The sequence below is a fragment of the Momordica charantia genome (genome assembly GCF_013281855.1).
Source record: "Momordica charantia cultivar OHB3-1 chromosome 4 unlocalized genomic scaffold, Mcharantia_2.0 BLBB01000004.1, whole genome shotgun sequence".
NCBI classification, from domain to species: domain Eukaryota; kingdom Viridiplantae; phylum Streptophyta; class Magnoliopsida; order Cucurbitales; family Cucurbitaceae; genus Momordica; species Momordica charantia.
In genome coordinates this window covers 27,985,171-28,000,741 of record NW_028275162.1, presented here as the reverse complement: position 1 = coordinate 28,000,741, position 15,571 = coordinate 27,985,171, and the positions used below count along the sequence as shown (strand labels likewise).

Below are 15,571 nucleotides of genomic sequence, written 5' to 3'. Positions count from 1 at the left end.
TTGTGTTTTTTGTTGACCAGTTGAAAAAGCATTTCTTTTTTCTTTTTTTGGGAAGAGAGGGAGGCCACTAATTAATGAGATAAGATGGGCAAGATATATAATAGTCATCTTGTTTGCTTTGTTTTTTAATATATATATATATATATATATATATATATATATATATATTAGAACATGTACATTGCATCTTCATCACAATATTTGAGTCACATATAAGTTTCTTCGTTGAGCTATGCTCATACTCATAACTGATATTAACGGTTTGAATTTGAACTCAAGACATAAAATTAAATTTTGAATTTTAAAATATGTATAATGTTTTATAACTTTCAAATTGATGTTTAACAGGTTCCTAAACTTAAAAAATATCTAAATGTTAAATTTTGTGTCGAGTAGATCCCTCAACTTTTAATCTTGTGTATAATATTTATGGACTTGTTTGACATGTTTTTAGACTTTACAAATCTACATAAAATTCATTCTAAATGTTAAAGGCTCAAATTCCTAGCAATATTATAAATAAACGTTTTATTTTGTTAAATTACAATTGTAATGTTGTATATAATTCTTTTTTCTTGTTTGTAATGTTGTATACAATTTTATGTACGATAGGTAATTGCTATTTCTAAGTCTTTAAGTTTTAAATGTTGTATCTAATAAGTCGATGAAAAAGTATCTGACAACTCAACTTTTAAGTCAGTAACTAATAAATCTCATTATTTTTTAAATTAATGAATCTATTAATCACGATGTTAAATTTTTTTGTCTAATAAGACAAAAACTTTGAAAAATATGTAAATTCAAACAAATTTCTAACAGTAAAAATTTGTTACACAAAATTGAAAAGATATAAACTTATTAAACACTTTTAAATTCCACACAAATTTAAAACTTTTGGAATCAACTCAACACAAAAATGAAAAGTTATATTAAACACTTTAAAATCCACCGGCCTATCAGACATAACCTTAAAATTTCCAAAACTAAAACTTGTAAAATGTTCTTTAAGCAGGACAGGGGAGATCTGAACAGTAACAGAGATAAAGAATTCTATATCAAATCATTCAATAAGAATGGGAATCAGTGAAGAACACAACTTTTTGTTTTATCGAACATGTTTCAAGAAAAAATCAAATCAAATCAAAGGGAAGAGTGTAGAAATCAAGATGAAACACACAACAAATTCACTTGAAACAAACAAACTGCACTTGATTTCCTCTGGCTGCCATCTTCAAATTCCAATACAACAATGGTACAGTTCTTGTTCAGCTCCAAATGAACCTGAAAACCAGAGCACAAAAACCAGCAGCTTCTTCAGTGTATTGTATCAGATGTGTAGAGTGAATGAAACAACCCTGTACACTGTTTCACTTTCAGTTTATTCAAACGGATTTGGATCGGTTCCATTTGGTTCGAAATCGAGAAGATGTTTCCTGATATCCCTGTTCAGTTCTTATTCAACTCCCAAGTAATTAATGGCTAAGCCACCAATGTCTCCATCCACCACCAGACCCTTCTCCTCCTCCTCTACTGTGAATCCACCATAACAGATTCGAGAGCGAGTTCCCGTCGTCGAAACCTCCCAAGTTTCTGATCTTCCCCAACGCCCCGTCTTTATCGTAAACGCCCTGCAAGGCGTATGCAAATCCCTTCCATCCTTCCCCAACTCCTTCCCTTCCCAAAGAAGGCAATGTCCACTCCACAAGCTCCCTTGCAAACCCAACATCAGAGAACAAGACCTCAGTGATGGGCAATAAAGGCAGAACCTGAATCCCAAGCCTACATTCCCTCCAATCAGGAGGAGCAAACCACAAGCCACTGTCCCTTTTGTTGGACCACAACACACCAACCACCTTGTTTTCTCTTTCAAAATCAACCTCGTACAGATTGTCCCCTTCCCTGATTTGCCACCATGTTTGAGCTGCCTTGATCTCCATTGCTGTGAGTGTTGATCCAATGGAAGCAAGATGGGTGTCTCCATAAGCCAGCCCCAACAGAGCTGCTGAGTAATAAGCATTCACAGCCTCACTGGTGCTCTCCTGATTCCGACCGTCGGCGAATTCGGTTAAACCCGAAGCCCAGGAGTGCAGTTTATACAAATCGAAGCATCTCAGGCGTGGGAAGCTTGAGTTTGGTCTCCTACTCAAGTTCATGAAATCCGCCATTAAAGAGTAAGCTTGAGGCCTGAACTTTCTTCCCCAAGCTGGGTCAATCTTCACCAGCACAGCAATGGCATAGAGAAAGTACCCAATATGGAAATGGTGGTCATTATACACTCCAAATCCAAAATCTGCACCAGAATCAGAGGACCCTTGTTGGGTCACAAACCCACCCCATTTCCCATCGTAAAGAAACCCATTTCCATTGAAAGTCCCACGAAGCCATGGCTCAATCGCCCCCTTCAGAAACTTCCTCACCTCTGGAATCACCTGCAGAAAATTCACTTCCTCAGCAATCAATGCGAGCCTCGCGGCTCTAGCAATCGATTTCCCATAAAAGTAAGACGATGTTGTTGTTATGGGTGCAGAGTTTAAGCCCTCCACATCTTTCACGAGCGCGGAGATGATTTCGCTGTGAAATTCCGCTCCCACGCCATTGATTGAGTGCCAAGTTACAGAAACAGGGTCCGATTGCAAGACCCACGAGCTTCCGACGATGCCGACGAGGTCGCCGTCGATGCTTTTGTACTTTAAGTCATCGAGAACGGCGCCGCCGCCGGAGAGGAGGCGGAGATGAAGAGGGTGAGCGAGCATGAGCAAATCGCCCCACCCTCTCTTCTCCCATTTGTACTCCAAACAAAAAGGGTTTCCAAACTTCGCCTCACCGGAAACCGGGTAGCAAGAACTGAACCGGTCGAGTATCGATTCACAATGTGGGTCCGGCACCGCTGCGATTCGGATGATGCCGGAAAATCCACCGGAAGTTATCTTCGAGAGATCGTGGGTAAAATTGATCGGAGACGAGGAGTAAATCAGCCATGTCTGATTATTATTGAGCGTGACAGTGAATTTAGTGAACGAACTATTGGAAGAAAACGAGAGAATCGCGTGAATGGTGGAGATTGAAATTGGGGTATTGTTGAAAACCTCGAAGGTCAGAAATGGGCTTCCCCGGACGAGGAATGATCGGAGATTAGCGGAGGGAATGTCGAGAGTGACACTGAGATCACTGAATTCAGAGATTATATGCGATTTCTGTGAAAACGAACCGGAATTTCCAGCGGCGGAGACGGTCAAATCGGCGTTGAAAACCTGGAATCCGACAGCGGAGTTGCAGACGATTGAAGGGTACGAAATAGCGATGGAGGAGAGGGCGGATTTGATCAGATAGGGGTGGATGTATTCCGGCTGATCGCCATTTTTGACGGTGAAGTTTTGGAAGAAGGAATTTGTGGGGAGAGGGGAGGAGAGGAGGTGAGGGGAGAAGAAATCGGAAGGATCAGGGAGAACGGTGGATTGGGTTTGGGGAAACGGAACCGGCGCGGCGGGCCGCGGCGACTGCCGTAAAGGCTCGAATGGCGACGACATGGCCGGCGGCGGAGGCGGTGAAAGAGGAGGAGATTGAAATGGGAATTTATAGCTGCTGAAGCTCTTGTTGATTAAGGTTTTGAATCTTTTGAAATTTCTTCTCAGCTTCTTCAACATGGTGGGGTTGGATTTGTTAGCTTATTAACAGTCAAAGATCAATTTTTTAGTGGAATAATTAATGAAATCAACCATGAGGAGAGATTCAGAGAGTTGACTTAAAAAAAAATAATGAGGGAAATGGGTATTTAAAGATAAATTTGGGAGAATTTTAATTGGGAATTTTGGATTAGAAGTGAAGTTAATTGTGGAAGTTTACAAAGGAGATGGAGGATTGCAAGTAATCCAATAAGGTTGATTGATTCATCATTCTGAAGGAAAGAAAGAACAAAAATTTGGATATGGGTTTTGTTTGTTACTTTATCTTCAAGGGAGAATCAAATAAAATGTGTCTTGTTTTTTTAAGTTATGTTTTTTTTTTCAAATAAAGTTATGTTTTTTTTTTCTCTATTCCATAGTTTGGTTAAAGTGTTTCTATAATTGAATCTTTTGGTATTTCTCTTTTTGATGCTTTAATTTGGAGTTGGGAAAAGTTATGACTCGAAGTTTAGAAGTAATTGGCTTGACTAAGTATGTGAGTAAAATGATATCATCCAAAAAGTAATACAATTTCAAACGTGTTGATAGAAATATATAATGCTTTTGATTAGTACCAAGATTAATTTTTTTTCTCACGATACAATATATTATTGACATTAACATAGTTCAAAATAAAAATAGGTATTTTTTTAAGATTAATTTGTTATTGTTGAATTCGGATTTGGCTCAAAAACCGGTAAGAAGTAGGTATGAGCTTGAAGAGCGAGCTTAATTAAAAAAAGGCTTAAAAAAAGGAAAAAGAAAACTCAAGTTAATATGTTGGAGGAAAGAAAATAAATTCCAACCATTAGCATTAATTCAAATTGGAGCTAATTGTGGATCTAGATTATTTGTTTATTATTGTATACAATTATTTTCCTTAATTGTTTTTTTTAAACAATTATTTTCCTTAATTGTTTAATTAGGTTTATGCTATATTTGTATAACGGCATCCTTGTATAGGAAGACAATACACAAAATATATTATTTCATCTTTCATTTGCTTACATTAAAAGGTTGATCTTAGGTCTCAAGTTAAGGAATCAAATTGCCTACCTGAAGTTGGAATTACGCTCCTATTTATATAGGGTATCAAGTGGTGGAGTCCATGTAACTGTTATATTAGGTCGTTGACCAATTAGACGGTTACATTAGGTCGAACTTTGTATCTCTGTGTATGACATTTCTTTCAACCAACAGGAATATGATCGGATTATTAGGTCATGTTTGGTTGAACTTCAAAGGTCGACCACTTCATATTTCTGGGATTATAGGAAAAAAGATCTAACATACCCGACCTTTCCATATGCCTAGTCTCATTACGTCTCAACCAATTGTTCAAATTTATTCTCTTATTTTTTACTTAATTCGTAATATTCTTTAAAGTTAAAACGACGTATTTAAAATTTTGAATTATTTCCAAACCAAATCTCTTTCAAAAAAATCAAGCTAAGTTAAATATTAATAAATTTTAAAATGGCAAGAGGATGCACAAGACTTCCAAAACAATGATCAATGGAAGACTTTAGAGCGAAGCCTCCGATCTTGAATTTGAGCAATACTATTATTGTTTAAGAACAATTATTGGTCTAATTTGTCAAAAAAATTAATCTCAAAGTGAATAAAATTAGAGGAAAATTATATAAATATTTTGTATTTTTCGAAAAGGGATGATCCAAACCATCTGAAAATTTTCAGGTCAAGGAGGATATGAGCAAATATTAATTTTAAAGCTAGCCTTCTTTAGAAAAAGTTTTAAAATTTATTCTCTAACGTGCAATATTGCATAAAACGATTTAATACAAAAAAAATGAATTTAAACAATTGGAAGAAAATTAAAAAGAAAAAAATTGTATGACATTTTTAACGCGTAGGGAGCGGACCTGTGGGAGACACGTGGCCTGAGTTTGAGACACGCGGCTAAGGTTGAGATACTTGCCTGAGAAGTAACTTTTGACAGTTATGAAAGTAAATAAGCATTTTCTTATTTCTCTTTAAAAAATTATGGTGCTTTTAATTTGTATTTAGAAAACACAAATTTGAAAACAAGGGATTGAATGGATATCAGTTTGTATTTTTTATTTTAAGTATTTTGAGATATGTATTTGAAAAATTGAATCCCAATTTAAAAAATTGGTCAATACGTATTTAATAGTATATTTTTAAGTTACAAACTGAATATTTAATTTAATCTAAAGTTATATTAATTAATTTATTAGAATATGTTATATTTTACTTTTTTAATTTTAACAAAAATGAATTAATATATTTATCAAAGTTTTTATCATTTTAATTTAATTCTGCATTTTATAAATTTCAAATTTTGAATCGAAAAACACTGAAAAATTTTCAAAATTTTTACTATTTGAATCACATAATTCGAAAATAGTTTTCAAAAACAAATTTCACGACAAACGTTAATTTAGTGAATCTGAAAGCAAAAATCAAAATCCGAATTTCCAACCAAACAGACACTTTTAACTCCCTTTCACACTAGTTAAATTATAAGGTAATTTGTTTTTTTTCTTGGCAGATTCAAAAGTTTTAAATTTTAATTTCTGACGTATTCATATTGTTTTGTAGGAAAATTTTAAAGATATTTTAGAGTACTTACGTTTGTTTTGCCGAATTTATTATGGGAAGTTCTACATTTATACAAGGTCCGAAAATATCTTTATGAATATTAATATAATTTATAAATTAATTTAAAAATAACTAATTTTTATTAATTTAATATTTTGTTTTTATATTAATTATGTATGTGTACTAAGTATTGTATTGTTAATTGGGTATAATTCACATTAATATAAATTTTATTTTAATAGTAATTAATATTAAATATATATTTTATTTTCAACTTTAGTAATTTTTTTAATACAATTATATAATTAATGTTATATGAGTTGAAATTTATTTGTTATATTATTTTAAAAAGAAAATAGATGTTCTTTAGAAATAGGTATTAAGATAATAAATATTATTGATAATAATTCTTTTCGAATATTAAAAATAAATAAAAATATTATATAATTTAAATTAAGTTTATTTTATACATAAATAATACTCGATTGAGTGATTTATTAGTCAATCACTATATTAATTTGTTTAAATTAGAAAAATGAAAATAAAAATAAAGTAAATTAATAAAAGAAATATATATAAAATAATGAATGAGCAAAAATTAAATATAGGATGTCCTCGACAGTCGGACAAATATTACAAATAATCATATTTATATATTTTTCAATTTCGCCATTAATCTTTTAGGTCATTTGATGAATTTTTTTTTGGTAATTTCTTTTGTATTTTTTTAAGTAAGGGATGCAGAGGACTCTCCCTTCGACTTCGAAAGAAATAGTACTTGTCAATTTGTTTATGCAAGGATGTGCACAACAGTGTGTTCCAGATTGCAGCTCGAACTCGGACTCCGGACCGACCTGAAGACCTGTACAAAAAGGTGAGCACTCCGACGATCAAGTTAGTATAGGTCGGATTCCCAGTTTAGTTCCAGGCTAGAAATCATCGTACCTGATCGGGGAGTGAGGTCCTCTACTTATGGGTGGTGGTCCCGCTAATCTCGCGACGGTTACATTCGGTAATCTCGGGACCGTCGGTTACACCCGGTAATCTCGGGACCGACGGTTACGCCCGATAGTCACGCCGCAGACAGTTTGCTCACATTGGCCCCTACCGAGCTCCCCGTAGGTCAGACCTGGGCCAGGTTCACCTCGGCCCTCATACTTAGCATTTGTCAGCGTTGGTGGCGGCCATCTCGGCTATCCGAGCTGGGCATGACTCATGAGTCATCTTGGAGCACCAATAGAGGTCCTCCACGTGTCCAGGGTATTCCCTTCCCCAAACACAATTACTGATGAATTACGTTTATATTGACAATTTTTGAAGAACGACCACATTTAATAAATATTTTATATGAGACAGTTCAACTAATACTCAATTTGACCTCAAAGATTTAGCTGAGATATCATATTGTTTGAAAAATGTAAGGAGGGAAACAAATAACAAACAAACCATTCAAACCTTTTATTATATCCATTTTTCTTCATGATTCGAAGTTCCGACTTTTTACCTATGCCCTTACTAGTTAAACTACGTTCGAGTTAGCTATATATTTTTTTTGACCGATACAAGTTAGCTATTATAGCTTTACTTATTATTATTATTTTTAAATAGTTTAATATATAAGAGTAGGATTTGAATATCACATATTTGTTAAAAAATATGTAAGCCAATTGAATTAGGGTCGCCACATATATATATATATATATATATATATATATATAATTTTATTTTATTTTATGAGTATTGTTTAATAGGTAGCAATTTTCAATTAAAAAGTGATTTCGAATTTACACGACCATATTTTCTTTCTTGAGATTTCAAATGAATTTCGTTGTAATTCTAAATGATTTAAAATATTGTTTTTACGTTAAAAAAAAAAAATCCTCAATCAAAATGATTGGAATTATCTATTACCTGTATTCAACCAGGGGTTACGAGCATGAATCTCACCCATCCATTAATTATACAAAAAACAAATAAATTTAATTTAATAAATTTCAAATAATTTCGTTTCTAACGAGATAAAAAAATTAAAATAAACTTTGCAAAAAAAGAATGAAAATTTTCTCATAATTTTTGGTAACTGTAGTGAAGCAGAGGCAGAGAATGGCCCCTGGACCTTGGCCCCGCCTAATAAATGCAGCCCCAAAACCGCCGGCCAACTTCCGCCGTCGTGTGCTCAGGCACCATACAATACCCGCCATTTATCGCCTCCTCTACTTACCAACCAGCACGCTTCTCCAATCATCGCATATGAACCCTAATCACTCCCTTTCATCCACCGCATTTCCCTTGCCACCTCTAATTAGTTCATCTGAATCGAGGCGGCATTGCAAATTGGAAGCGAATATTGTTCGAGTAGAATCATCTGAGCGGTGGTGATGCAGCTTGGTCAGCGGACTTGCCGCACGATGAGGTTTTTAGAAGGATTAATCTAGATTGTGAACGGCAATGGTGAAAGTAAGTTTCTGATTAGTCATTGCCTATAGTATGAAACCACATATATTAGTGTTTTTGTTTGTTTTATTCGAATATTTATGACCAAGCTGCATCACCACCACTCAGATGGTTGGGAAAATGTTCAGTTGAGTATTGTTCGGGCACGATTAATCATGCACTAGTATAATATTTAACATAAAACAAAAACTAAAATATTCAGGTCCACCAGCAGTGGCTACCCCAGAAAAATATAAATGAAGAAATTAAAAAGGAATAGTATATTAGATTAAAGTGTTGAACTGTTGATTAGTAAACATTTCTTTGTCTTACATTTTGTCTTGGACAGAGAAGACAAAAACTCAAGCACCATCAAACTTGACAATATCTGTCCCTATCAAAGAAACACTAATCTCAATTCTCAAAGCTTCTGGAAGTTGGGTTGAAAGCTTTCCAATTTCCAAACCACAGAAGTTCTGAGGTTGCCGATTGGCATTTCACTGGAAATTGTTACATCCTAAACTTGGCATGTTTTGATAGAACCAACATCCCATAGTTAGCTGAAATGCTAACATAATTGAGCAGTTCAATTCAAGGCAGTAGGAGAAACCATTTTGGTTCAGTTTCTGCTTTTAGCAAAGTATTGGTGGGGCGGGGGGGATTCCATAAAGTTGTCGATGAGAAATTGTTTTAAAATATATGGCATAAGAACTATATATAAGTGATAAGTCATATCAGGTCGGTATGCTGTATACTATCTGTACATAAAATGGTCCAAATAAAAATCCCAACAGGAAACAAATGCAGTCATGGTGATGATTTGTGGTTCGAAACAAGCTGGTAGCTCTTGCTCCCACCTCGAATTCTGATATATCGGCTCTCTCTGGATTCAACTCCACAAAGATCTGAAGAAGAGATTCAGTGCCTAAACTAGTTGTACTTTGTTGCTACTGATATTTGCTTCTCCTTCTTTGCCTCTGCTGTGAACCCACCACAACAGATTGGTAAGTGAGTTTCCATCATCAAAATCTTTCAAGTTCCTTATCTTCTCCAAAGCACCATCTTTGTCATAAATGCTTTCCAGGGCATAAACAAATCCTTTCCATCCTTCCCCAACTCCTTCTCTTCCTAGAGAAGGCAATGTCCAGTTCACAAGCTCCCTTACAAAGCCAACATCCGAGAACAAGAGCTCAGTGATTGGCAATACGGGTAACACCTGAATTCCAAGCTTACACTCTCTCCATTCACGAGGAGCAAACCATAATCCGCTGTCCCTCTTGTTAGACCACAATACTCCCACTAGCCTGTTTTCCTTAACAAACTCTTCCTGGTACAGAGTTTCTCCTTCTCTTACTTGCCACCACATTTGACCTGCTTTAATTTCCAATGCTGCTAGCATAGAGCCAATAGATACAAGATGGGCGTCTCCATAGGCTAACCCCACCAAAGCTGCAGAATAGTAAGCATTTACTGCTTCACTGATGCTCTCTTGACCCCGGCCATCCATGAATTCGGTCAATCCCGTACCCCAAGAATGCAACTTGTACACATCAAAACATCTCAACCTTGGAAACTTTGAATTGGATCGCCTGCTCAAGTTCATGATGTCTGCCATAAGAGAATAAGCTTGAGGACTGTACTTTCTCCCCCAAGCGGGGTCGATTTTCACTAGCACAGCAATGGCATAGAGAAAGTAGCCCAGATGATGATGGTGATTATTATATATTCCAAACCCAAAGTCTGCGACAGAGTCAAATGACCCTTCTTTGCTGACAATTCCACCCCACTTTCCATCATATACAAAGCCATTCCCGTCAAATGTCCCGTTTAACCAAGGTTCAATTGCACCCATTAGAAACTTTCTTATTTCTGGAATCACTTCAAGACATCTCACTTCCTCAGCAATCACCGCCAACCTTGCTGCTCTTGCTATCAATTTACCATAAGAATAAGGAGATGTTGTTGTCATAGTTGTTGAATTTAGGGCCTCAACGTCTTTACGAAGTGCAGAGATAATTTCAGCGAAGGATTCTTCCTCTACACCCCTAATTGAATGCCAGCATACTGATACAGGTTCTGGTTTCAAAACCCATAAACTTCCCACCACACCGACAAGGTCACCATCTATACTTTTATACTTGAACTTATCCAAAATAACTACATCATTATTAGTACCTGCTAGGAGACGAATATGCAGAGGGTGTGCAAGCATGAGCAAATCCCCCCATCCTCTCGTCTCCCATTTGTATTCCATACAAAATGGCTTCGTAAATAGTGCCTCACCCGAGACCGGGTAACACGAACTAAACCGGTCAAGTATCGGTTCACATTCTGGGTCTGAATTTGGCAATGCTGCAATCCGAATAATGCCTGCAAATCCGCCAGAAGTAATCACAGAAAGATTATGCGTCAGATTGATCGGACATGACGAGTATATTAGCCATGTCTGATTGTTTTTCAATTTAACTGTGTATTTAGTGAGTGCATTATTAAAGGAAAAGGAGAGAACTTCATGACTGGCGGAGATTGAAAAGGCGGCGCCTTTGGAAACTGTGAAAGTGAGAAACGGGCTTCCGCGGACGAGAAAGAAACGGAGGTTGGAGGAAGGAATATCTAAAGTGACATTCAAATCATTGAATGAGGAAATTACATGAGATTTCTGGGGAAGCGGCTCTATTTTTTCAGAGGGATAGATGGTGAGGTCAGGGGTGAAGATTTGAGATTCGGAAGCTGAGTTGGAGGAGATAGATGGGTACGAAACAGAGATGGAGGAAAGCGAGGATTTGATCAAATAGGGGTGGATGTACTCAGGTTGGTCGCCATTATTGAGTGTAAAGTTCTGGAAGAAACTGTTCGTAGGGAGAGGCGCTGAGAGGAGTTCATGGGAAAAGAAGGGGGAAGGATCAGGGAGGACTGTGGACTGGGTTGGAGGAAACAGAAAGGGAGTGGGTTCTGATGGTTTTTGAGAAGGTTCTGGCGGTGGTGACTTGGGGGGCTGTTGTGGAGGTGGAGATGGAGGAGGAGGTGGTGGTGGTGGTGGAGGTGGTGGTGGAAGGCGCTGTGGAGGGGAAGAGCGACGTTTCCCTTTGATTGCCCGTCTGAGTTCTCTTTCTATCTTCTTGAACATGGCTGGAATCTCAGCAACTTGAGATTCGTGGTAATAGTACTAACGGCTCCAAGCCGATAAAAGCTGCAGAAAGATTGCAACTTTTTGCAGGTAAATATATGAATTATGATCGAGGACGAGAGGATAGAATGGAAGTGAAGTTGTAGGCGTAGGGTATTCCTCATTTTTTGTAGTTTGGAATGTGAGAGAATTTGAGGGTTGCAAGTTATGAACAGCCAGTAGGTGTTTTCCATCAAGAAAAGGAAGGAATAATATATGGGATCCTCCATTACTTTACCTACAAGAGAGATCATTTGTGATTTCTAGCATCTGAGAGGGCTGTTTAGTATGAGAACGAACATGTTGAGTGTGCGACGAAATTGGCATATCTTTCGTAACACAACCCACAAGAAAGTCCCTGTTCGGAGTTTTTTATGTTGTTTGAGGGTTTTTTTTTTTATTTTTATTATTTTTTATTAGTTCCACAATAGTCTTCATATTTACAAACCATCTGATAAAAAAATTGTTCGGCAGAACAAGCTTCTAAACAACCTGACCTCAATGTTTATTTATTTTGTAATTAGCAGGAATTCGGCTTAATCCCACTGATGAAAGAAAATAAATTTTATTACCATACAGGCTTGTCACACCTTTTCTTTACAAACTTATTAGTTCCTATATCACAATTTATCCCAACTTTCTAGTAATTAACGGCCACCCAATAAAAAAATTTGAAGTAATTCAAAGAGACAAATGGACTGATATTACAGTATTGATTATAAATAAACTATATATTTTTCAACAAAACTCATCTACCCATTCCCTAAACATTTTCAATCTGTATCTTCTCTTCCTGTCTTCAGTATATCGAGTAGAAACTCATTCCACGTGTCAATGGGTCCCGGCAAACACCAGTGCACACAGTCAGCCACACTCACATTCCTAGGAGGGGCATAATGGTTTGGATGCCCATCTGGTCTCATCAGCATGGCTTCAGTTGTGTCCAACAGCCTGAATTGCAGGCCTCTCTTCATCCCCTCCTTCTCCGCTGCTCTGAATTCCTCCACCTGAGCCTTATGTAAATCAAAAACAAAGCTTTCCCAGTTCATCTCTTCCTTTGTAAATGGTCTCGTCCTTGCACAGTTCCCTCCTTTGTTCCAATCTCCATTCTCGAAGTGCGATGGAGAAAACGTCCTCAGAAATGTCACTCCTTTGTAGTCTTTGAGGCCCATAATCGTCCTAAAGGCAGTTTGGAAAACTTTTCCGTAGCCATAGTAGTTCCAAAGCTGTGTGACATTATTTTGCTGGCAATTGTAACATCCTATCATTTGACCATTTTCGTAGTATATTTGGGGGCGAAAGAACCACTGTCCTGACGAGAAGATGACATAATCAAAAGATTCGATGTCAGAAGCCCAGGCTTGGTCTGCCTCATCCAAGTATAGATTCATTAGGCTGTTGGAAGAGAAACCATTCAGGTCTGCATCCCTGCTTTTAACCAAATACGGGGACCAGAATCTTGCCACTGTGAAATTGTAATCAGTAAAGAACCACCTCTTGAAATCATAGCCTAGATTGAATTTTTGAGACATATCCACGGGATGAGACACCTGCAGCATATTCAAAAGAAGATAAAAGTAAGGGGAGGCTTTTAGCTGATGGATTCTTGAGTTTTTGCATTTTCAATGTGTTTGGAAAATGAACTTACATTGGAGAGTAGACACAGCAGTGACTGCATTTGATTTCTAGCGACAGAGTCTCCAACAAAAGCAAGGGACTTCCCTTTAACAATTTCCAAGAACTGAGCAGGATCAAAGAGAGGGAGCTGACAGTCATCTGGTTTCCACCTCCACTTCAAGAATTCTCTGTCAGGTCTTCCATACTTTAAGCAGTTCTGATATTCAAACATCATGTCGCAAGTGTCATTTGTGTAGTAGGGTGGCTCAAATTTCGGTACCCAATTGCCGCGAAACACATCACATTTCTTGTCTAATTCCACTGTACTCGAGCTGGTGAGGTTTTTCCAGAGATTTGGCAGTGATGAAGGCAAGTTCTTGTTTGTGGACAGAGGAATGATGGTAAGAAGAATCAGTGTCAGAGCTAGCAGAATCCCCTTGTAGGAATTCCACAGCACTGATTTGTTTCCAATAGGAGCTTCAAAAGCATGAAGTTTCATGTTGAGAATGGCTCTGAAATCTAGATTCCTAGTGTTATTGGTCATATAACTCTCTCTCTCTCTCTCTCTCTGTGATAGGTCCACGTAAAAAGCATTTTTGGGTAATTATTGAAAAAGCATTCATTCATATAATATGATGCTGCTATTCTTGGCTTGGATTACCTACCAAACCACCATCATTATACAACTTTGGTTTTATTAGGTAATGCATCATATTTCATTATTAAAGACTAAGTTGGACAGATGGAAAGACGCAATTTATTTGGGCCACCGACATCCATACAACACTCATACAGATTATAGACAGACATCCTCAAAAAAATTCTTGTAAGAAACATGCTTTACAGATAAGGTTACAGAGAAACTACCACATGGAGCAAGTTAAGTTGTTTTTAAATTTTATTTACAGCTTTATTCCTCTGCCACTTTCAGGGAAACAGAGGAAAAAATCCCTTTAAAATCAGTAACCTTGACATCGTAAGTACAAAACCAGTCTGGTTGTACAGAAATTCGCGCCATTCTGAGGTACATCCTTGACCCTGTCCTTTCCCAATGCTGTTTACTGTAAGTTTTCATGTAAAATAACTTTAGTACGTATATAATATACATGATGAAAAGAGAATTGAACTTTTTTCTTTTGCTAAAAGCTTGAAGCAATCATTGAGATGATTTTAACACTGAGCCACATCATAGCTCAAAGCATAGGTCTGAATCATCAGTTTTTGGGTGGCCTACAAGTGATAGAGGCCATTGATGATTATGTTTAGAACAGAGTGATAAAAACTTAGCTTAGCATTGAAGGTTTGCCTGTTTAATTATTGCTTCTTTGAAACTTGAGTTTGACTTTTTTTTACACTGAGATTTACTGGTAACTGGAAAATTCTTAAATAATGAACCAAATAATGGCTAATGGAGGTCAATGCGCCTAGCTGGAGTCTGAATTAACAACACTTATGCAAGGATAGAATCTTCTTGGACAAGAAAATGGGCAGTTGGGTTTAGATTATTATATTCAAGTGGTTGTCATTTTTCTTTTGTTCTTAGCAACATGGTATAGACTATAGAGTAGGCTATATCAGTACAGTTGGATTTTCCTTTTATCTTTCACCGTAATCCCTTCTTTATTTATTTTTTTAAATATGAAAAATAATTCAAAATGGGTGTTGTCAAGAGATCGGGACTGGATAGAGATAGAGATAGAATTAGGAGAAAGTAGCTGATGGTATCCACATATTCATTACCAATCTAATCTATATGGATGACAGTTACAGGGATGGTACTACCTCACCTCTTTTTTTTTTTTGCTTTTTTTATCCGTAAGTATATGGATCAGCTTGCTCACACCTTGATATGGATCAGCTTGCTCACACCTTGACCATTCTCACGAGACAACTGTCTAATCCTAAATATTATATTTCAGATAGGTAGCTACCATAGTTAGAATTCATTCCCTCAATCTCGTTTAAATTTTTTTTATTGAATAAATATCGGATTTGTGTTGGGTAAAACCAAGACTAAAAATAAGTATAATGTGTAGTTCAATGCAATATCCAAAACACATCAGATATTACTCATTTGATATATCTTGAGGAGATCAGGAGAGTGGTGGAG

The 15,571-nt window shown here is 36.7% G+C and overlaps 3 protein-coding genes across 3 annotated transcripts; all 3 read right to left on the bottom strand.

Moving 5' to 3' along the window:
* Window positions 1–1,025: 1,025 nt before the first annotated feature.
* On the bottom strand, window positions 1,026–3,727 carry LOC111006684 (glucan endo-1,3-beta-D-glucosidase). The gene has a single exon (XM_022278742.2). It carries the CDS (start codon window positions 3,642–3,644, stop codon window positions 1,473–1,475), a length of 2,172 nt encoding a protein of 723 aa, XP_022134434.1. The 5' UTR covers window positions 3,645–3,727; the 3' UTR covers window positions 1,026–1,472.
* A 5,209-nt stretch (window positions 3,728–8,936) lies between these two features.
* On the bottom strand, window positions 8,937–12,266 carry LOC111006593 (glucan endo-1,3-beta-D-glucosidase-like). Its single transcript, XM_022278604.2, has one exon. It carries the CDS (start codon window positions 11,803–11,805, stop codon window positions 9,604–9,606), a length of 2,202 nt encoding a protein of 733 aa, XP_022134296.1. The 5' UTR covers window positions 11,806–12,266; the 3' UTR covers window positions 8,937–9,603.
* A 127-nt stretch (window positions 12,267–12,393) lies between these two features.
* Window positions 12,394–14,053, bottom strand: LOC111006594 (protein trichome birefringence-like 19). Its single transcript, XM_022278605.2, is given in 3 exon segments — window positions 12,394–12,640; window positions 12,642–13,394; window positions 13,493–14,053. Coding segments are annotated over 3 exon segments (1,299 nt in total). The 5' UTR covers window positions 14,006–14,053; the 3' UTR covers window positions 12,394–12,607.
* Between the last annotated feature and the right edge of the window lie 1,518 nt (window positions 14,054–15,571).

Bases quoted from the DNA above. Each gene is read 5' to 3' on its own strand.
- LOC111006684 (XM_022278742.2), bottom strand. From the start codon at position 3,644: ATGTTGAAGAAGCTGAGAAGAAATTTCAAAAGATTCAAAACCTTAATC.
- LOC111006593 (XM_022278604.2), bottom strand. From the start codon at position 11,805: ATGTTCAAGAAGATAGAAAGAGAACTCAGACGGGCAATCAAAGGGAAA.